We start from the raw sequence: 22,190 nt of genomic DNA on the forward strand, positions 1-22,190 counted from the left end.
TGCTAGAACACAACACAATCTCCACTACACACTGCAATAATTTTCGAACACTGGCCTTACAGTCTTAGCCAACACCGATAGCAGCCAACTTGTTTAGCTAATTAACGACTTTACGTTTGCAATTAGACACGGTCACATTTGCTTCTGGAACAAAATGAAATATTTCAGAAATGTGGACAGTCAGATTGTATCGTTATTTTAACATGCTGCCTGTTGTTGAAAATGTCCAATTGTTGGTTTAATAACCAAATATGAAAAGCTTACCGTTGTAACTCGCCTGCAAAAATGGCGCCGTGAAAACTCCTGTCGGTTTGAAAATGAGTCTGTGGTGGGAGGAGCTTTCCAGCTCCAGATTGCAATAATTTATTCAAAGTTACCACTATGTCAATAGTTTTCACTCAGCTGCGTGACTTACAGATGTTATACCAAGCATTTCTGTATGTAGCATAGTCTTTCCATATTGTGGTTTTCTTTGTACAGATCTCTACTCGGATTTATCTAGACCATTATTTATATTGTTCTTGTGTCTCTGTGTCTTTGTGTGTTGTGACAATCATCACATAAGCAATTTCCTCCGGGATCAATAAAGTTATCTGATTCTGATTCAGAGTCATTCTGACACTGCGTCTTTTAACTCCGCGAATTAACACCAGCACTGGGGGGCGTTTTACTTCAGCTGTTGTTATAATGACTCTGATAGAGTCAATACACTTTAACACTGCAAATTTAACACTGGGAATTTTACTGTGTGCAAAGTTGTGGGACTGGAACTGGCCCTGGCCTAATGTATTATATAGAGTATTAAATATTTATTGGAGTTTAAATATTTCAACCGGTACCTTGAAGCTGCTCTAGCTTTCTGTTATGAGGTGTGCAATTCAGCAAAACTGGTGGCACTAAGCGGCCTAACTGTGGCACTGTGTAAATGTTTGTGGCCCTCAGGTTAACAATGAATCTATCTTGCATGATCTTTTTTAACCCATAGCTTTCCAGGACTGGTTATTGTTGTTGCGGCCCAGACTGCATAAAGTGGTACTGAGTAATTTGACTTAAGAATTTCAAATGACAGGATTGTCTGTCAACCTTGGAACTCGTTCCTTAGGTTTATTTTCTAGCCTTTCTGCGCCTGCCTATATTTTAATGAAACTGAATTATGTATCCGTTTCCTGAAACCCACTGCTCTCAATAATGAGATCAAGTAACATATAAGGCTAACCAAGGACTTTTGACATTGTTCAGGATCTATTTTTCAGTATTAGAAAATGCCTGTTATGGCGTGAAATAAATGTTTTCCATCTTGGATGGATGCTTCCCTAAGATGCCAACATGGTGAGGGAGGATTGATTGAGTGCTGATGATTGACGCTTACCTGTGTAGTAGATGCTCATTTTGGACAGTGGGGCATCACAGATTCATAATGTCAATGTGGGACTGGGGAACACTGAAGAATAATAAAACAGCCAGTAATATGTTTGTTTTGTGTGTGTTTTTTTAAATTTCATGTATGTGTATTGGCTGCCTTAGACCATAGTATTTGATTCCACCTTTCTCATAGTGGTTGGCAGGACACAGCAGATCTCAGTTTACGGCGTTGCTGAAAAGAATCTTAGGAAAAATGTGTAAAAAGCTTTGTTTTAACCAGACACTACGGAACATATAATCAGCAAGCATGCATATCTTAACCCAAAGTGTTTTGAGAATGTGAGACTCTTCCAGAAGTGCTATGAGTTGGCTGGTTCTTCATTTCCCCTTGGGGATCAGTAAAGTTTATCTGTCTCGGTCACTTTCCCCCAGTGCTGCTTCTGGGGTCCAGCTGGTCCTGGTTCTGCTTCCCTCAAGAACAGTAGTCGCTGAGATCCTCATCCTGCTGTCTGAATCCACAGCCTCTCGTGCTCCCTGTCCAGGACCCACTCCTTCCACCATTACATGGTGTGCAGTGGTTTCTGGGTTCTTATTCATGTTGACCTTCCAAATAAATTAGCCTGACCAGTGTGGGCTGCTGTATATTTAATGTGGGCTTTCAAACTACAGGGTCACAAAATCCAGCTACCCGAATTAACAACATAATATACACCATGTCTGCTCTGATGAATGCTAGCGTGGGAAGGACGTCTGATGACTGACCACATGGTAAATTGCATAGCGTAGGGTGTCACAAAGATGTCGGGCGTTGTACCATTATTCAAAGTTTCTCATTAAAGTGTTGTGACGTTACAAAATTGTGTGCCACGTTAGGTAAACTATCCTTCATGTATAATAATCACACTTGAATCTGGGTCACCATATTCTTGCTTTGGAGCTCCATGACACCCCCGCCCCCCGGAAAACAATATTTTCCACAATACCTCATTTGTGTGTGTGTGTGTGTCACATAACGTATGGACATCTGGAGGTCATTAGCTTAGCCCTACTTGGCTGCCAGAGTTAATCTGGCCTCCTCCCTCTCTGCTGGGGAATGAGTGCAGTTAATGCAAAGTCAGTCCTTCATGCTCTCCAGCAGCGTGCCCCCACCCCCCACATCTGAGCTCAACAGTGAACAAATATCTTTTTCGAACTTGCTGAACCCAACTCCAGAATTTTGGCCTTTGGTTTTGGAAAACAGCCTGTTTGAACCATTAAAGATTTTTGTGTTGTTTTGTGCTTAACATGGGGGGTGCTTGTAGATTTAAGGGATGACTTCATTCATTCATCCATCCATCCATCCATCTATCCATTTTCTGTAATCGCTTGCAGGGTGTCCGAAGCCTTTCCCAGAGCCTATTCGTGTATGACAGCTTTGTACTGCTGAGTGTCGATTATAATACCTCATAAGCTCAAATGAAGCTCTCATCTAAAATGCTCTATAGATACTTTCATAATGCATTATAATGGTTAATATAAGCATTAAGGAGGCTTTGTACTGCATTATAAAGGTATCTATAATGCATTATAGAGAGAGATTAATGTAGCAGTCATGATGCATATTAATCATGGCTATACTGTGTTATGCCTTTTTATAAATATTTATAGCCATATTTATAATGCTTTATGAATGCATTACTATTTATGAATGTATTTATAAATTACTAAAAACATGGCCTTAAGTAAATTGTTACCAAACTGAACATCACAGTTCTCACTTTTTAAGAACCCCCCCCCCCCCCCCGCCCCCCCATTGCCTAAGATGGTAAATAGTGGCACAGAAACCCCTTTAGGGGCAGAGTGTTGAAAGTGCCTTTTTATGCCATTAATCCATTATGTTTTATGTTACAAAGTGGTTTAAGTTGATTTATGTAGCATTTTTTTGCCAGAGGCAACGGGAATACAGTGCAAACAAAGAGCAAAGTAGTAAGCACTGGGGGAAATGGAAAATCATCTCCTAATGTGATTGAATAGTGTTCCTGGAAAATGGCATCCTGGAAAGGACGATTATTGAATGCAGCTGTATACAGTAGAGTAAATGTCCTGATGACGGGAGGCTGCAACTGGTGATGAGTGGTCATGGTCTGGTGACCAAGCTCAGGGAGTAAAGGGACTATGACTAGGGTAACCGCAGTGATTACAGCATAATGAAACTGTGCAGCATAGCGTACAGTACATGCAGCACATGCATGCGTGAGAGACCTGAGACCGTCAAGCCCAAAACAACCCATGGAACAGGGACTCGGAGCAGCGCCAAACACCCTTTGCTTTGATTGGCTTATACACGACATAATGGTCAGCTTCCATCCAATTAGGTATGCCTTTACATCAGACTTAAATATAATGTGCGTATTTCCCGGATATGCGAAGGGAGATTATACTATATAATTGCAGTTTGGTAGCGGGAGACCTCTGCTGCATTGCATTGCACCACTTGAAAACATTTAAGAAGAGCATTTGGGCAGCCAGGACGTTGCAGTTTAAATGGTGTAACTGGTCTTTTAGCGATAATTTCTTCACTACACATATATTTTCTGATTGGTTGTATTCTGTGTGCGTATCCCTTGCCTCTTAACCCTCTGGGATCTGAGGCCTGTCAGCCACTTTTCAGGTCGTCTGACAGGGCGTGACATTTTTCTATATGTCACCTGTCTAAGAACCATTTATCTCAAACTGTTATATATGTAAAATTTATATGTAGTGTTGCAGCCCGCAGGACATAAAGGTTAGTGCCTCAGCGTAGCACTGAGTAGCCTCAGCGTGAGAGTGCCAGAAGGAAGTTCTCTGTCCCACCCCCCCCCCCCCCCCCCCCATTAATGTCCTTTATTCAAGTATCAAAGTCAGAGAGCTGAAACAAATCATTATTTGACATAGATCTGTGTTGTGATTATTAATAATCTCCAAGGGGCAGAGGCGAACCCAGTGTTTCCCAGTCTGGTCTTAGGGGACCCACAGATAGTTCACCTTTTTGCTCCTTTCCAGCTCCTGGAAAAACGTGGACAGTCTGGCAAGGAACTCGGAGGAATTAAAACCTGGACTGACTGTGGGTCCTTGAGGACCGCACCGGGAGATGCTGCTTTAACCTGACTTCAGTAAACTGGGAGTATTTTGTCTATGAAGAGTTAAACTCAAAGAGAACCAGTCCTCTGAAACCAGAATGTGACAGCTGAAGTCAATCCAAGGTAAAATCGCAGTCTGTGATTTAAAGCAGCACTTTAACTCAAGAAGCACAAGAAATGACTGCATCACTGTCACAGCAAATAAGAAAATCATTCATTAGTCTGATAAGCATTTGTGTCTTGGTGCTACATTGTCATCTTAACCTAGAATGAAATGTGAAACACATGGCTGGGTTGTAAGGAGACTGCTGCTGATGGCCTGCACATTTTTAAGATTAAAATGGAAAGTGTTTGAAAGGACCGCAGATATATCACAGATTCTGATTAGACCTCAGGAGCTCCATCACGGCCGCCTTTATCTTCTAGGTATATCTCCTAAACTCATATCTCACCATCCATACTGAGCCAGTATAGGATCACTGGGGTTTCATCACCCAACCCACAGCTGATAATAACTTATTTAAAATATCGAATAGGATTTCTAATGGGGCAGCGTGGTAGCACAGTGGTTAGTGCAGTAGCCTCATTCCTCTGCGACCGGGGCTTGGATCTCTGGCCTGGCTCCATGCGTATGGAGTTTGCATGCTCCCCTTGTGTCGTGGTGGGATTTCCGCCCGCAATCCAAAAACATATCAAGGTGAATTGGAATTGGAGTTACGAAACTGATCGTAGGCGTGAATGTGTGCGCGCCCTGCAATGGGTTGGCCCCCAATCCCAAGTTATTCCCCACCTTGATTCCAGGATAAGCTTCAGACACCCCGTGACCCTGAATAGGACTGGTGGGTACAGAAGATGGATGGGCTTCAAGCAGGAAAAATGGAGGGAGTTTCCTTTGTAGGGCTGGGATCCTGGCATTAAGTGGATGGCTTAGAACTAATGTAGCCAGTTCACTTGGTGCAACTTAAGAAAATGATTTTCTGCAAAAACGGAGAAATGACTGACACTGGATGCACTGCAGACCTGTCAGTTGCTGTAAGAACCTTTTCATCTTATCTGATCTTGAACTGCTTTCCGCCAAAGAAAGTAATCATTTATAATTCATGGTCGTGTGCTGTATGGTTCCCTCTTATCAAACGTCTTAAAGAGAAATTTAGGGCCGGTCGTTCCCTGTTTGATCCAATGATTCTTGCCACAGAAAGTACTTCTGATGTCGACTTTGCAGGCAGCGTGTAACACCCTGTATCTAGTGGAATGCTGTTTGGATTTCTAATTTTCACAAGTTCTGCTGTAGCGTCCTTTCAGTCTCACTGCTTGGGCGCATTACACTAATGTTCTGTGCTATAATAATGTGATCCGATGGTGCAGGGCCATGCTGGGGTATAGAAACCCACAACTCAGGTAAATACATTAATTAAGAGTAGGAGTATGATAATGACAAGCATCTATTATTTTAGTAAAGGTTCAAGTGAATAGGCTTACAAAAAGGACCGGTAAAGAGAGAATATTTGTTACTACCAGAGGGCTGACCAGTATGTAAGCCAGACACGCTACAGTCTACTTTTTGGGGCTTGAATGGAAACTTGTGCACCACTGTTTTGGTGACCAGTAAGTCAAGGAACTGGATTAAAGAAGAAATCAAGGAAGATGATGATCTGGATTTCAGTTCCAAAACATCAAGTTTATAGTCATGCTAGTTTCAGTAGCTGTGCATGGTTTCAGACTTAAAAGTTCTGTTTCCATTGTAGGTTTACTGTTTACAACACCCGAGAAGAATGGGGTTATATTTAAGTTATGTCAGCAAATGTATGTTGCTTTAAAATGAGTTTGTCAGGAGGTGAACAGTATCAATAGGATGAAGTTTATTCAAAGATCCAGGTTAGATCAGGCATGTGTGGAAGACTTCCAAGCCAGTATGCTGTCTGGATTAGTCTCGGATTTATTTTAAATCATGGATATATTTGTAGATAAAAGAAAACCACCATTAACTATAAAATCTACCAAAAAAAAGCCAAAATGTCCTCACATAGTAATTTAATTGATGTATAAAATGCATGTGATATCTGCTACTCTGACAATCAGACTTTAAGTGATATTCATCTGCTGTACATCTCAAGTCTTTGATCAGGGTTTGGCCCCAACAATATTAGTCTTTATTCAGCTACTCATTTAGCTTTTGTAGGCACATGTTGCCTGAATTGAAAGTTTTATCTTATTTAACTGCTTTTCACAGTCCCCAGTCACAGGCATCCTTCCCTGTCACATTCTCTCTCTTTGTATGAATTGATGGATTGGTGTCATGCAGAATTCTGTGAAAGGTAAGCAGAAGGACAGCATGGGCTTCTGTTAGGAAAAAAGGAGAAGTACTGGAGTATAAGGTGCACTCCGTGTTCCATGGGGTTCCATGAGGAACTCTTCTGTCCCTGCAAATGGGCCGGCATCTCACCTGGGGCTCCTGTCTGGGATATGTGCTCCTGGCTCCCGGTAACCATGTACCGGACAAGTGGTTTGAATATGGATGGATGGATTGATAACCATTTGTATGTTCAGACTTATGTAGTGCAACCAGATGTTTTTGCCTGTCTCCCGCTTTAATGTATTTGTGTGTGTGTGTGTGTGTTGGGGGGGGGGGGGTTAGTTTGATATTCATTTCATGCTGAGAGTTTGATTAAACCTGGTTCTCTCTCTCTCTCTCTCTCTAATCCTATCAGTCTAATCCAGCAACTTGCAAATCATGCCGGGGACCACATTATATTCTGTCATTTTTACTATCGAAATCGTAATGATGTTTCTGCAAGCTGTTACCATTATGATTATGATTTTCGAGTGATTATAAATGACGGCTCCTTTAGGAGTATTTACACAAATGAATGAAAGTCAGATGTGTTACTTTGCTTTGGTTCGTTTAGGAATGTCAAGCTGTGGTTAAAGTTCCATTCAACATAATCAGGATAAATTAGCCATGCAGTTACTAAGTACTTAATACTTAATAATCTACTAAAATTAGTTTGTGCTGTGCAAATGACAAGTGAAAATAAAACAAGCATTGGGATTAATAATGGTTAGATTTTAATCCACAGCAATGAAGCTTAATTAAGATTTTGTCTGGAACAAAAATTAACACTCCCTCCTAAATGATCCCTCAGCACTAAATTTGAGAACCACAAGCGTAATTTAATCAGGTGTCAGCCCCTATTTAAATCCCTCATATAAGAGGGCGATGTAAACAACACGAACCCAGGCTTCAAACCCTGCACCACTCCCTGTCTGAGTGGTGATCTTGCTAGAAGGGTCTCTCTCGCATCTGTGGGCTCATGTTGCCGTGACACTAAATGGGGCACCGAAGATGTTACGTTAACCCAAACCGTGGTTCTGTATCACTCCCCCTGCCTGGTGCTGCCTGCCTCGAACCTGCAGGTGAGGCTCTGTGACAGGTGCAGCTGCCACTCTGCCTGCCTGCTGCGGTGATCCCGCTCGCTGCCCACGTAGGACCCACGAGGGCTATGCCACCTAGTGTCACTTGTCAAGGCTCACATAGTCTGGGTCCTGCTTTACACCAGTGCAGGCTTCTGGCTGCCCTGAGCACAGTGACCAGAGGGATTTTCTGCTCCGAATCCAATCCAGACAAAGCCATTATAAATGACAGGTCCATCTGACCGGTAATCTTGTAGCCCTTCAGCCACAGAGTTGCTATCCGCTCTTGTAAACCTCCAGAAAAACACATTGGCACTTAACATGGATGGGTATGTCCTGCTTTTGTGTGACACGGCCCAATTGCCGTAACCAAGCTTCGTCTGTCGAAAGCAGTGTTTCTTTAGAGACCCCCAGACAATGCACATTTTTGTCCACAAATTGCCCACTGTGTCTGATCTTCTACTCTTCCCCTCTATCTAACTGGTGAATTCTCTTCTGCCCCTTCACCACCTTAGCTGCTGTGTGGTGAGTGTACTGGCGCAGAATGGCTGCTGTCGCATCACCCAGGTGGGGGCTACACAGGGATGGCTTCCCATTGGTTCTGTAAAGCGCTTTAGGCACCTTAAAAAGCGCAGCGTAAATGCAACATTTATTCACTCACTGTCTTTCACATTTTTGCTCCCTCCCAGCTCCCAGCACCTATCAAGATAGCCTCCCCCCCTGTCATGAGTCTGAGTCATGATTTAAGGTTATTTGCTTTCTGGTTCTTGGGTTAATCCTGTGTTTCATTGTTCGTAGTAATGTTTAGTTACCCTTGTTGTTCTAGTCTCCCTTTGGACCCTGATTGCCCACACCTGTTCCTCAGTATTATTAGTCTCTAATGAATCTTAACTGTTCCCACCTGTATCTTGTCGAACTTGATTATCTGTGTATTTTTGTGCCTCCTCTTGCTTTGCTCTTCAGTTGGTCATTATGTATTTAGCTGTTGTTTCCCTCTATGCACTGCTGTGCTGCTTTGGTTGTTCTTGTGTGGCTCCGTGCCTTTGTGTGTCATTTACCTACTTTTTTTTTGTACCCTTCATGGTCCTTTTGGTTTCTTGTATTCTTTTTGAGTTTAATAATGTTCGGTTATTGTGAGCTACAACGTGGATCGTCGGTCCTTCACCATGCCTGTCTGTAACAGAACCAGAAATTCAAGAAACCTAAAAACCTGTTAAATCTGTTAAAGGGGGAGAAAAAGAATGAATTTGCAGGTGAAGGCTATGATGGTCTTAGTATTAGACAGGAAATATCAATGATAAGCCACTAAGCTTGTTTAATGTTTTGTAAATTAAATGCCTGTATGTCTGGTTTGGTGAAATAGTCATAAAGTGTGATCTGTATGTGTGCCCTGCTATTGACTGGAATGCTGTCCAGGATATTTTCTATCTGGGATCCTGTACTTCCTGGTAAAACCTCCGGGCTCACGGTGACCCTGTAAGGATGAGAGATGATAAACTCCGTCCATCTCGATCAGTGTTGCCCGATCTGGTCCTTGGGGAGCCACAGCCGTTCCACATTTTTGCTCCCTGGCAGGCAGGCCACACATTTTCTCCTTTCCAGCTCCTTACTGGGACCTGGAATGGAGCAAAAACGTGGACTGTGTGTGGGACTCCAGTCACCAGATCAGGCAACACTGTCCTAGATGCATTTACAATTTTTCTGGTTGTTATGAAGGAGTGAGTGCACCAGCAGCAGCAGCTGTAGGTGTCCAGTGTCACACCCGTCTGTTGCAGTCCCCAGTGAAACTGTCCAATCCTGCGTCAACTTGATAAACAAGCTTGACCATTTGCCCAGCACACTGTAGTTGTACTATAAACAATTTTCCCATATTTTAGCTTTCTGAAGCATTAAAACCTATGCATTATTACCCAGGCTTGTTCTGAAAGTCAAAGATGTGATCAGTATATATTTAAATCAATAAACAGAGCACCATAGTTATACTATCCAGCGTGTGCTCCGGCCTTCGGTGGTAGTTGGGATAAGCTCCATGTTCCACATGTCCTGGCTTAGAATGGATGGATAGATGGATAGATGAATTGATTAATTGATTATTTTAATTCTTCATGCAAAACACAGCCGTCAATGGGCAGGTGTTTTTGGGGATATACGAGCAATTATTATTTTCACAGCATAGCACTAAATCTTAAATCTTGTTTTTACTATTTGATGCATATTTTTCTGTGATCTCTTGGAAAAGCCGTTGCATTTATTAAACTGAGCGTCAGAGTGACCCAAAGTTTTCCCAATCATCTGGAAAGAGTTACATTTTTGCAGTATTTTGTTTTTACATTTTTGGCTCGCTCAGCCAAAATTGCTTGATAAGCTCTTATTAATGAATAGTATCTGACAAAATTCCACCCATTAATTACTTCCAGGTGCCTTAATTCTCGGCTCAGCCTCACGATTGTCGTGTCCAGTATAAGCGTCTCAGCTGCTTGACAAGTCGAGTTCAGCCGCTAACCGTGAATCAGATGGGAGCAGCGGTAGATCTTGTATGCCCTGTGGCAGTGTTGATTATGGCTGGCTATTCTGCTAACTTTTCACAGTGCCCTAGACCATTCTGTACATCTCTCTGTATGATTTCTGTATTTTTCCTCTTGAAGGTAGCCGTGTTCCATTACCTGTGTTTGTAGGCACATCTGAAGAAACCTGGGTTTTAAGTCTTTTGTGTCTGTCAGAAGTGGCACGGTGCCGCAGTGGGTAATGGGAGGACTCACACCTCTTGGGTAGTGGGTTTGAATCCTCTAGTGGCCGCGAGGAAGAGGATGAACTGTCAAAGGACGTGGACGTTTGCTGAATACTTAACATATATATGTTTTAATATAGATATGCAAACAAAGAATTTTTGGACACTTTACTGGAAGGGGCACCAGCAACTTATCTGAGTTCCCAGTGATATACAAACCATAAACAAATGTAATATCCACATGAAATATATGAATTTGTTGATTTAATCATGGGATCAATGCATAATTAATACTTAATTTCTGTTTAATTAACACGTTTTATGTGCGTCTATGGTATTTGAATGTTTATCCTGGGGTTCCTTCAGGTATGCTGAGTGCATCACGCAGTGCAAAGAAGTGGTTAAATATATTGGTCTCTTCAAATTATCAATTGTGTGTGTGTGTGTGTGTGTGTGTGTGTGTGTGTGTGTGTGGGCGGGGGGATGGTTATGTGTGTATTACATTGTGGGGACAAAACATCCCCACAATGTGGGGACACACTTTTATCACAGTGTGATAAAAATCTATAAATTTTACATTGTAGGGAAGGGGAATCTCGATTTCGTAAAAATCTGTGACTTCAATCGAGAAACTAATAATATCAAAATCTGGGGCGTCAGAAGCATTTTGAATGTGGGGGGGGGGGGGGGGGGCACACTGGCATAAAACTAATATTTTATGTTAAATGTGGGGGCTGGGGTCCAAACGAATAATTATGAAATGTGAGGGGGACACGTTCCCCTCAGAATTAATGGTGGCGACGCCCATGGTCAAAATTCTTGTACAGTATGTTGTTTGGTTACGTATGGTTAGGGTTAGGGCTGGGGAGGGCTTAAGGTTGTCATTGTTGAGATTAGGGTTTTCCCCAAAGAAATGAATGGAGACTACTTACAAAGGTACAAAATGTGTGGGTCTGTGTGTGTGTGTGTGTGTGTGTTTGTGTGTGTGTGTGTGTGTTTGTGTGTGGGTGTGTCTCTTGTGTCTCTGTGTGTTTGTGTCTGTGTGTGTGTCTCTGTGTGTTTGTGTGTGTGTGTGTGTGTGTGTGTGTGTGTGTGTACACATTGCAATGACCTGACAATCTTTTAAGTTAAAAACGGAAATGGATCTGGATGATGAGAAACAGGAGATGTGAAAGAAGGAAATAGTTTTATGAATATTCCTAAACAATAAGTCCAGAAGGGTGGGGGACCGTTTTCAGAACTGGAGGATGTTTCACCGTTTAACTGAATTGTATGGTTCCTTTAAATAGGAGACGTGCACTGTACGTCAGTGTATTTGAGATATGTCACAAAAATCCCATTTATTAATGGCCTTTACAATTTGTGACAAGGGAAGAACGTGTTCAGCATTTGTCAAGGGATTTTAGTATTGGGAATGAACGCAGATGCCAGAGGTTATTCCGGAATTCCTTTGTGTTGTTCTCAAAGGCCCTGCCCATTGTGTTCGATTCGATACATTGTATAATGATGTATTCAGATCACACCAAGTACTTAATGCTCACTTAGCTTTTAATGAAAACAGCAAATTACCCAGATCAGTTACTGTTCTTTCAGACAAACTCTTAATATTCTTTTGATCTGCATGAGGTGATAAAAATTTTGCCACATTTTATGAGAAACAGAATATAGTGATTCATTAACTTCATTGACTGATTGCACCAGTATGTAATATAAAAAGCTTTGAAAAGTGGAGAGAAATTGTCTGGTCTTTTTTTTTTTAAACCACATCTCTAAAAATAGATTTTTATAAGGCTGTTATGCACATATAAAAGAGAGCAGAATGTCAAAGACGTGACGACTTTACCTAAATGGCCCGGAGTACATCCCTACAGGAGTGGACACCCTACAGTAAATATCAAGTGCCTGAGGGCAGGTGGGGGGTGGGGGGCTGCTTTTTTTCCTTTATGATTATTTATGCCAACTTTGAGGCAGTATATAGTAAAAACAAGCTTTGAGGCCCTTAAGTCTCCATTAACTTACTGTATAATGCCATGTTTTAAAGTGGTGCATGACATCCTGGCATGTGAGGGGGTGATGCTGCAGTGTGCATGAGTGTGATATCGTGGCATGTGATTGGGTGAGGCTGAGGTGTGCGTGAGTGTGACATTATGGCATGCGAGGGGGTGATGCTGCAGCATGCGGGGACGTGATGTTGTGGCATGCTTGGGGGTGATGCTGTGATGTGCATCAGCATGACGTCATGGTGTGTGCGAGAGTGTCACACTGCGGTGTGTGCGGGGGTGACAGTGTGATGTGCGAGAGTGTGACGTTGCGGTGTGTGCAGGGGTGACAGTGTGATTTGCGAGAGTGTGACATTGCGGTGTGTGCAGCGGTGACAGTGTGGTGTGCCAGAGTGTGACACTGCGGTGTGTGTGGGGGTGACAGTGTGGTGTGCGAGAGTGTGACACTGCGGTGTGTGTGGGGGTGACAGTGTGATGTGCGAGAGTGTGATGCTACAGTGTATGCGTTGGTGATGCTGCAGCGGGCGTGGCTTGGGCCACAGGGCCCCAAACACTGGACATGCATTCCTATTTATTGCCTCAAACAGCTGGCTTGAAAGAGCCTATTTTTTTATTTTAACACAAGTCATGAAACCTACCGCACATCAAAGGCAGTTTCATCATGTTTTTCCTTTTTGCTGCTTATTGACCATATGCAACCATATTTTAACTTTTCTGTGGTGCAAAAAGTTTTATTGGATGGATTTAGGAGAGAGCTTTAAATCGCCCATCCCGAGCAACATACAGTAGAGTGTCCCTCTCCAAACACACTGCTGTTTACCAAAACGTTCCTTCGAAACACTTTGCTGAATGCCAGCTTTCCGTCAGTGGATCTCCAGCTTCTTTACTGTGGATAAGCAGAAAGGCCTGATCTGAATTAAATCTCATCTGGAGAGTAAAGTTGTTCTGGCGGAGGATCTATGGAAGGTGCTTCATGGATGGAACCGGGAGCCGCATGAAAGAAAATGCTTTTGCTGTCTGGGGTGTTGAGACTCTTGGCTCGTGCGAATTCAGATAACTATGATTACTGTAAATCTTTTGTTCTGTTTGTCTCCCCCTCTGTTTGCTGGTTGCTAATGCTAATCCTTTCATAGAATAGAACAGTGATACTTTTATTAAAATTGATACTTTCCTCCTATCCCATCTTGCTCTCCACGGGACACAGAGACACATTTGCAGGAGAGAGCAACCTTGGGGGTCACAGCGCAGGGCCAGCCAGCGTTCAGCAGCCGTGGTGGTGGGGGTTAGGGGCCTTGCACAAGGGCCCACGGACATGTGACTATTCTGCAGGACCTTCCAGTACAGAAGTTTAGCCCACTGAGCCCCCACCCCCCCCACCGTTTGCTGTGGGCCAGTTATAGGTGCAGATCCTCAGCCTTTTTACTCTGGTTTAGAGGAGCTTCTTTCCTGTAAAGTGAATATTGCTGCCTTATGTCTGCAAATAGTTTGAGATAAATCTTGACCCTGTATGTCTTAGATTAAAAGAAAATAGCTTTGCAGGGGTGGCTTATTTAAAATATAGCACTGATGTGATTTTTCTGCCTTGTGTTTACCATACATCTAGAAGGATTACACTTTTTTTGGTGAAAAATGCAGCTTTTCCAAATGCATAAAATATTAAGTCAATTTATGATGTGTCTGTAACGCTGCCTGCCTCTGATGTGGATGTCTTTTAAGAGTTTGCCTATTACAGCATCCTGCACTGTGATTGGCCCGTAAGCCTCAAAGTTCCTGTGGACTCTTTACTGGGGGGTGGGTGGGGCTTTTGAAACCATGGCCATGTGACTGATATCAGCAAGCGACAGCATGATAAGTACAGATTCTGATCACACTCCCCCCCCCGCTCCCCCAACACAGGCCCCAACTGTCACAGTACGACGCCAAGAATGGAGTGCAAGCGCTTGTCTAGCAACTCCTTTTTAATGACACACGACATGAACTTCATCACAGCAGCTACAACGACAGTGAGGAATGAGATTCGGACAAGCTCAGCTTGACATCACAATACGCAGCCGTGAGATGCTTTAGGCAATAATTTATAAATGGGAAAACTATGAAACTGAAAGGGAATTTATGAACAAAGATGATAGAAAGTTGTACAATAAATGAAATTACGATTTGCAATATATACAACCTTGTTTTTAAAAAGCGTAGGTAATCCAGTTGGTCCTTGGCTGGGGTCGATTCAACATCTCAGACAACTTCTATGTTAAAAATATTTTGTAAAAAGTCTATTCAAAAGGATATATGATACAAAATTCAACAATAGAATGTAAAACTTTTTATATATATATTTATACATATGTATAAAAAAGCAGAAACGGAGACACTCAGTCACATATGTACAGGAACACACACGTACATACTTAGGGTTTCTAGGAAAACCCAAAAGAACCAAGTTCACTGGAGCGATTGCCCAAGAAGAGCCCTTTAAAGGAAACCTTTGGTTCTCTTTTGCATACATTTTCTCAATTCTGTGCTTTTCAGGTCTACTTTTCTACTGTACATTATAGTCTGAGAGTTGGATGGTCCTTTTTAACTGGCTATTTGAAAAATGCACTGTAAAACAAAACCCCGTATATTCAAACGGTGCTTCAGTTTACCTGCACTGTGTGCCTCTTGGTCCGAGTGACTGAGCTGAAATGATGTAAGGTAATCCCCTGACATCTGAAAGGCACCGATCTACAGTCCTGAAGAGGCTAGATTGTGGGCCTGTGCATGCGCTTGTATGCTTCAGTATTGCTGCCGCCTTCCCCCCCCCCCCCCCCCCCCCCCCACACGGGGTCCCACCTCACCTACATCATCCGCTCACTTGTCAGCTCAGTGACCTAAACATCAGCGAGGTATGATCCCATTTTGAGTTCCAGGTGACCTTTGCTATAAGAGCAAGCAGACCGGCAGTTATAGGCCAAGCAGACCACACTCTCACATTCACCTCCTGTACTTCTTCGCCTCTCTACCTTAAACACAATTATAATGCCCTAATAGTTTTGAAAGGTGGTTTTGTAAAGAGGCGTTAGGACCAAAAGCTAACGATGACCAAGAACAGCAGTTGCATAAAGAAGGTTGTCCTGATGATGAAATTCCATTCCTTTCGAGACTGGAAGGAGGGAGGCTTTGCGACTCACGGTGTTCCACACAGACACGACGGAGAGAGGCAGGGGAAGCGTCGTCACTATTTACACATGTACACAAGGTCTAAAAGAGTATGAAGGAGCTGACTGTCAGTGGAGTGGCATGATGCACAGCATCATGTTGTTCATGTTTATCCAGAAGCTGGTTTGGTCCAAAAGGAGGAACAGACTAGAGGACCTGATTTGTGTTCTTGTGGAGAAGCAGAGAGCGCCCCCATCTGTTTGCTTTTGTAAATGTTAAGAAAGGGGACCTTGAAGAAGGCCTGGCTGGTAGTGGTCTGACGAAAAGGGAATTGGGACAGGAGGAGACGACGGGAATGCATTGGGAGAGCGACTCGGGGCTTTCTGGTTTTGCTGCAGATGTTTCACTAAACAGTCTATGGAAGCTGTGTCCTGCCCCTTTAAGAAAGTGGAATTAGAAGGAGGGGCGTGGTGGGGGGCGGGCAGGAGGCGGGGCTCTGCCAGGAGGTGGGGCCTGAGGAGGTGGAGGGAGGTGGCCGTTAGAAAGGGCAGGGGGTGGGGGAGATGCCGGAGCAGGAGGCAGGGGCAGATTCAGAGTGGTTGGGGGCAGAGCACGCGTGGGGGGTGGGGTGTAAGGCGGAGGGGTGGTTGCAGGTGACGGATCGATGGAAACGGGAGGGGGCGTTGGGGGCATAGGCGGCAATGAGGGGGAGAAGAAGGATGAAGGGGAAGAGGGAGGGCTCTGAGGTGGGGGGGGCAACATGCCCTGGGGTGGAGGCGGATTGCAGTCCCGGGTGGGGTTGTAGATGGGGGTAGAATGTTGGTTGTACGCCGGGTAGCGTGGCGCAGATTTGGACTTCGCCCGGGTGAAGTTGATGCAGCGTCCCTGCAATGAGACAAGCGATGACATCATCAGACATGTGCAGTGAGCATGCAGGCGACGAGGTTAAAGGTGTGGCCAGATATCTGTGCATATAGCTGACTGGCTATGATGACATCCCATCTGCACGACTAAACAGCCCCACTGGGACTGGCTGAAAGTGCCGGCAAGGCTGCTGAGGCGGACTTGAGGACATGAACAGTGTAACCAAAACCAGAAATACACAAGTAAATCCGCCAGCTGGCCGCTTTTCCCCAAAGTCCCAAGTAGTGCTGGAGAGTAACTAGCTACATGTAACAGAGATCCGTAATTAAATTACAAATAAATGTAACTGTAATGCATCAGCAAAGTCATTGAGACTCTGCAGCTTTACTGGTCATTTTAAAACATTTGTTAGACAAGTAATCAAATGTAAAAAGTTATATTACTTTGATAAAGTACTCACAATAGTTACATTATTTATTACATTTGTAACCGGGTCACTACATTTCATAAGTAACCTTCCCAGCCCTGGTCCTGCAGCAGGCTCTGAACCCCATATTCCTATCCAGCTGGCCTCAGAGCAGACAGGTGAGAAACTATGCTGGCCCCTTAAAGCCTCAGCTCTCCTGGTCCTGGAGATTGGAGACGCTCAGATCGCAGCACCAGATGTTCGTGTGAAAACACGGGAAGTCTGAGAATCCAATAGTCCTATTTTTTTTTTTTTTTTCTTAAACATGACTTTGGATTGACTTATTGTGGAAGGACCAGCCCTTTTGATCAGCATCTTCAAGATTTCTACCATCTGCTTGCTCTACTATTCTTTATCTACATATTTTGCGAGTCAGTTGTAAATTAACTACAAAAATTGTGTTTATCTTGAAGAACAAAGTGTTGAATGATGCCCAACATCCAATGTTATCCTTGTGATTTAAAAGCTTTCGTTTTAATGGTATATATTTGTAACAGCATTTTTACATACCAATACCACGATATCTTACATTCACACACATAACAGCGACTTTCTTACACTGTGTACCATGCAGTACGACCAATGGGAAAGTATTACTCTCAGTAGGGGTTTCATGAGGTCGTAGTTTGAATTAATTAGGTTCCTGTGCTACTGTGACCTGGATTTTCTGCTTGTTACCTCTGGGTTTTGCTGCAAGGAAGTGAAGCCGGTTTACAGTGGCGCTGAGGTCCAAATCTACAACATCAAGGGTGGGAGGTTTTCTGAGTTTACAGTGTAACTCACGGGAGTGATTGCATGAGTTCTGAGGAGAGGATCAGACAAGTTTATTTCCGTTGCTATGAACTTTTTTTTTCTTCTGTTTATCATTGGATTGAGCCTTAAATTGCTTTACGGTGACTCAGAAACCTTTGAGTATATCCAAAGGTTAGAGAGGCAATGTCAATTGTGTAATATCTATAAAGCCAGGGAGTCCAGCCTTTGCTCAGATTCATGCTAGTGTTGGAAAATACATTTTAATTAGCTGCTGACTGGTATCTGAAACACAGGGTCTAGATAATTACTTCAATAAGGTAAATAAGACATGCGTACCCTACAGCCCCGGTTGTCCAAGGTTAGGAACCTGTGTAATGAGGGTTTGCAGGAAATATAAGGTAATAATGTTTGTTAGCAAAGCTGTGCCAAGCGAAATGTTTTTACTGTGTGGCCCCTTTCAGGGAAATGAAATGTTTCAAAGCTCCAAGGGTTTATTAGTCAGTCGTGAGATGTTTCCAAAACAGGGGTGCGCCACAGGGGTGTGCCACTAGATCAGCTTTACCCCCTTGTGCTACTTTATTGATATGGAGGAGGCCATATCATAGATCTTCTGCTGCCTTGACTTAATAGCATCCAGAGGAATCTTATTTACTGAATAAGTACAGGGGGCTCCAGTCTTCCTATGTGCTAATGAACAGCTTCACCAAGAGGAACCTTTACCTGAAACTGTTCAGTATTATTTGTTCTTAAGTGAACCTTTCATACTCTAGTCTGATGACTGATCTACTCATACTTTGCTCAGATAGTTACCCAGAGTGGATGAGCTCCTGACTTCACCATGACTGCTTGTCCTTCTCAGTTGCAGTCTCCTCTCTACCTCTCCCCCACCCCTTGCTCGTTCAAAGCAGACTCCTTCCCTGCTCCCGCAACTCCTTCCTTTTCCCTGGTCCCATATCTTCTGGCAGATTTAACACTCGTATTTTCTTTCATTCTCACCTGCCAGCTTGACCTTCTTCCACCTTGTCTTCATATATCAAACATTAAGCACCAGCTGCGTTCAATGAGCTTCACAGCTACAGGATATCGATGATCGGTTTTACTCAAGTGTGGTAATGATGTCACAGGACATCACTGATACTTTAATTCTGCTTTTTGAAGCTTCGTTCCCAGCCTCTGTCATGCACAGTGACATCCCAGCACATCCGAGTACAAACAGACAATCAAAGCTGCTGTTTCCACGCTTCTCACTGTTTCCTGTCTCCATCATCATGAGGCAGCTTTGAGGAGATGAGGCTGTAGTTCTCCCACATTATACATTTGGGACGCTGGCGTGTGGCGTCTTGACAGTTTTATACAATTCCGAGTGAAGACTGATCTGTCATAAAGGTTACATTCTCAGAGTCGCAAGCATTAGAAGGCAGCTCTGGAAGAGAATGTAAAGGAGCTAGAAGGAGGAGGGTCAGGCTCAGCAAAAAATAACCAAAACAACAAATGAAAGGCATGTCTGCCCAGAGGCTCGTGATTTTCACATCGCTCCATTCTCTGGTTTTCAGCAGAAGTTATCTCAACATCCGGAAAACGTCAATGAGTACGGGCAACATGGTTTAAGGCTCGATTGATTAATTTTGAACGCGTTGGGCAAGGCTGAGTGCCGAAGAAAGAACTTTATAAACACTCGGGCTGGAATTCTAAGGACAGGGAGTATACACCCCAATCAGCCATCACCCTGCACCCCAGAGCCAAAAACAGAGCTCATAGCCTAAATCCCTGTGAGAATTATATAAACAGTACGTGTCAGAATGTGGATGTCCAGCGTTTGCCTCATTTTGGCAGCAGGATAGGGGTGGTGGAGAGGGGAGAGGGATAATTGAGCTCCCTTTATTACTCGGGCAGACTGCAGTGCATTCCTCCAATCAGGAGCAGCATGAACAACCCTTTCCTCCTGGATGCCAGCTCACCGCATGCCTTCCCAGAAGCCTCTGCGCCTCTGCGCACTCTATTGGAAACAGCTGTGGGCCAGTGAGCTACGCTGTCTGAGGGCTACAGCTCGCGCTTCGGCATAGAGCACCACCTCGGCCAGCAAAGTTTTGAAGGCACTAACTTTGTAGAAGCCGGAATCCTGCTGCCCAAATATCCGTACTTGACTTTCGTCAGGTTTCATTATGGCACTGCGGCTTTGATTTGTGACTCACTGCCTTTCAGTAAATGTTAGCACCACAATGGTACGCAAGTAACTCCTGCGTCACTTTGCACATCTCATGTAAGACTGTGACGTAAGTTATGCAACGCTTACTGCCTTCGGCGACTGTGGCCTTTGGTTGATTGATTGTGGTATTTGAACTGACCCGTGATCTGCTCTGGAGAACTGTCTGATAAATTACGATATGCAAATGAACGTCATGTTGCTGAACTTCAGCTTTTATCATATTTTTTTGTAGCCAAGTAGGTGAAATAAATTTAATTATTTACTTCTGGGGTGCAGAATAAGTGGGTCTGCACAACGTTCCATGTTTTATTACATCATAAAATGGGACTATATACAGCCAGGCTTTCAATCCCCTTAAGACAGGATTGGAATCTGCTTTTGGGTCTTTTAGGAACGGGCTGGATTCTGGATTTGATCAAGGAGAAGGTAGGTGCTCTGTACATAAAGCTGGGCTTGTTATTTTTTAGCTCTGGTGGCTTCCTTAAGTAGAGTTCAAATTCCCCTGGTGACATGGTGGCATAATGCAAGCCCTGCACGTCTAGGAGCGCGTCCTCTCAGGCCCTGCACGTCTAGGAGTGCGTCCTCTCAGGCCCTGCACGTCTAGGAGTGCGTCCTCTCAGGCCCTGCACGTCTAGGAGTGCGTCCTCTCAGGCCCTGCACGTCTAGGAGTGTGTCAATGAGTGCGGTGACCGCTGCTTTACTTATAGGCAGACTGTAGAGCAGCGCTGAACCATCTTATCCGCAGAGGGCCGGTGTGTAAGCTGGTTTTTAGGATGACCTTTATGTCAAACCCAGGTGCGTCTAGTTAGGGAGATACAGCAATAACCTGCATACAGCCCTGCTGTGGAGTATCTCTTTAAAAGGCGCGTATGACCCGAGGGGTAACCAGCAGCTTTACAGACCCGGGGCTGGTCTGCTATATTCTCTAACTTTGGAGGCTTATAGAAATTAAGAAGCATGTCTTAATTGCACCTGCAGGGAAAGTGCCGAGCCCACGCAACGCCAAACCATTTCTAATCACCTGATGTACTGGTTGGAACTTTCCCAGGTACATATTGATTTGGGCGGGGGGGGGCGTCACATCGTGTTCCATAACCTGTTGAGATCTCAGTTTTCTCTGTAGTTCCCTCTGCTCTGGCTTTTCTTTCCCATAATCCGATGTTGATTTCAAGGCAAGATAAATGCTTATTTGTAAGGCTGTCTCACAGTCCTGGAGCAGGTGAGGGTGTTTCATGCTATTAGACTTACTCCACATTAGTTTGCCCTTTAAGCGGAGCTAAAAAGTGGTTTACGGTTGGTGGAGGTTGCCGGTACCTTGTCTCCAGGCTGCGGTCGCATCACTGACACGCGGTCGTAGCCTTTCCTCAGGAGGACCCACAAGGCATCCAGTTTCCCCTGGAGTAACAGCAGAAGGGGGACAGGCTCAGCCACTGTGTCATCAGACGTCTGTCAAACCTTCGTAGCCCTAGTTGTGCAGCGTGAAATCTCCTGTGCATCTCGGACGGCAAACAAACAGACATTTTGTATATACGCATAATGTGCTGCAGAAGGGTAAAGATCAGGTCCGGAAAGTGGAAATCCAGACAAAGGTTTTGTTTCAACCAAACAGTTGAGTACTCGGTGACTGTGACTCTTTATACTCAATAGGTTGGTTGAAACAAAACCTTGGACTGGATTTCTACTTTCTGGACCTGAACTTTCCACCTCCTGCCGTGTGAAAGTCAAGGACCATCAGAGAAAATAGTGTTTTAAACGATCTCTGTGTTGCTATAAAACCATAATATTGTGCCTGTCAAAGCTTAACAATTTCAAAACCTCACCCCAGATTTTGTTACGATCCAATTTGCCTATGTGTTTGTTGATCACTAGCATGCCATGTTTGGTTAATCAATGCCTCATCATGTTATTGAACTAATTAGGTTTAAGTGAGCTGGTGGTGAAAATTGAACAAATACCAAGGAGAGGTCTGGCTAGTCATCCGACAAGATATCAGTAACTGTCTGGAGAACATTTGCTATTTTTTATTATGTTACTGTTAATTTGAGTATATTCTAATATTAAACTGTTTTCTGAGCCAATATAAATCTACTGTGCAAAAAAGAGCACTGATCAGAATTCCTTAAACGTGCACTACAGTCATTTTTTTTGCTGTCATCCCCAATCAACT

General features: G+C 43.7%; 2 protein-coding genes across 3 annotated transcripts in view; both read right to left on the bottom strand.

Annotated features, from left to right (window-relative positions):
• The window catches only part of LOC125712090 (uncharacterized), a 37,413-nt gene extending 15,981 nt beyond the window's left edge, over nt 1-21,432 (bottom strand). Inside the window, exon 1 of the mRNA XM_048981735.1 lies at nt 21,429-21,432. The gene's annotated coding sequence lies outside the window, so the exon portion shown is untranslated. The remainder of the gene's footprint in view (nt 1-21,428) is intronic.
• The window catches only part of LOC125712068 (anthrax toxin receptor 1-like), a 36,231-nt gene continuing 28,580 nt past the window's right edge, over nt 14,540-22,190 (bottom strand). For both annotated transcript variants that reach the window (XM_048981711.1, XM_048981704.1), the window contains exons 17-18: nt 21,338-21,418; nt 14,540-16,619 (exon numbers count right to left, since the gene is read on the bottom strand). In XM_048981711.1, coding sequence (XP_048837668.1) covers nt 16,188-16,619; nt 21,338-21,418 — 513 coding nt within the window. In that variant the 3' untranslated portion in view covers nt 14,540-16,187. The remainder of the gene's footprint in view (nt 16,620-21,337; nt 21,419-22,190) is intronic.

Source organism: Brienomyrus brachyistius, chromosome 2 (assembly GCF_023856365.1).
Source record: "Brienomyrus brachyistius isolate T26 chromosome 2, BBRACH_0.4, whole genome shotgun sequence".
Lineage (NCBI taxonomy): Eukaryota > Metazoa > Chordata > Actinopteri > Osteoglossiformes > Mormyridae > Brienomyrus > Brienomyrus brachyistius.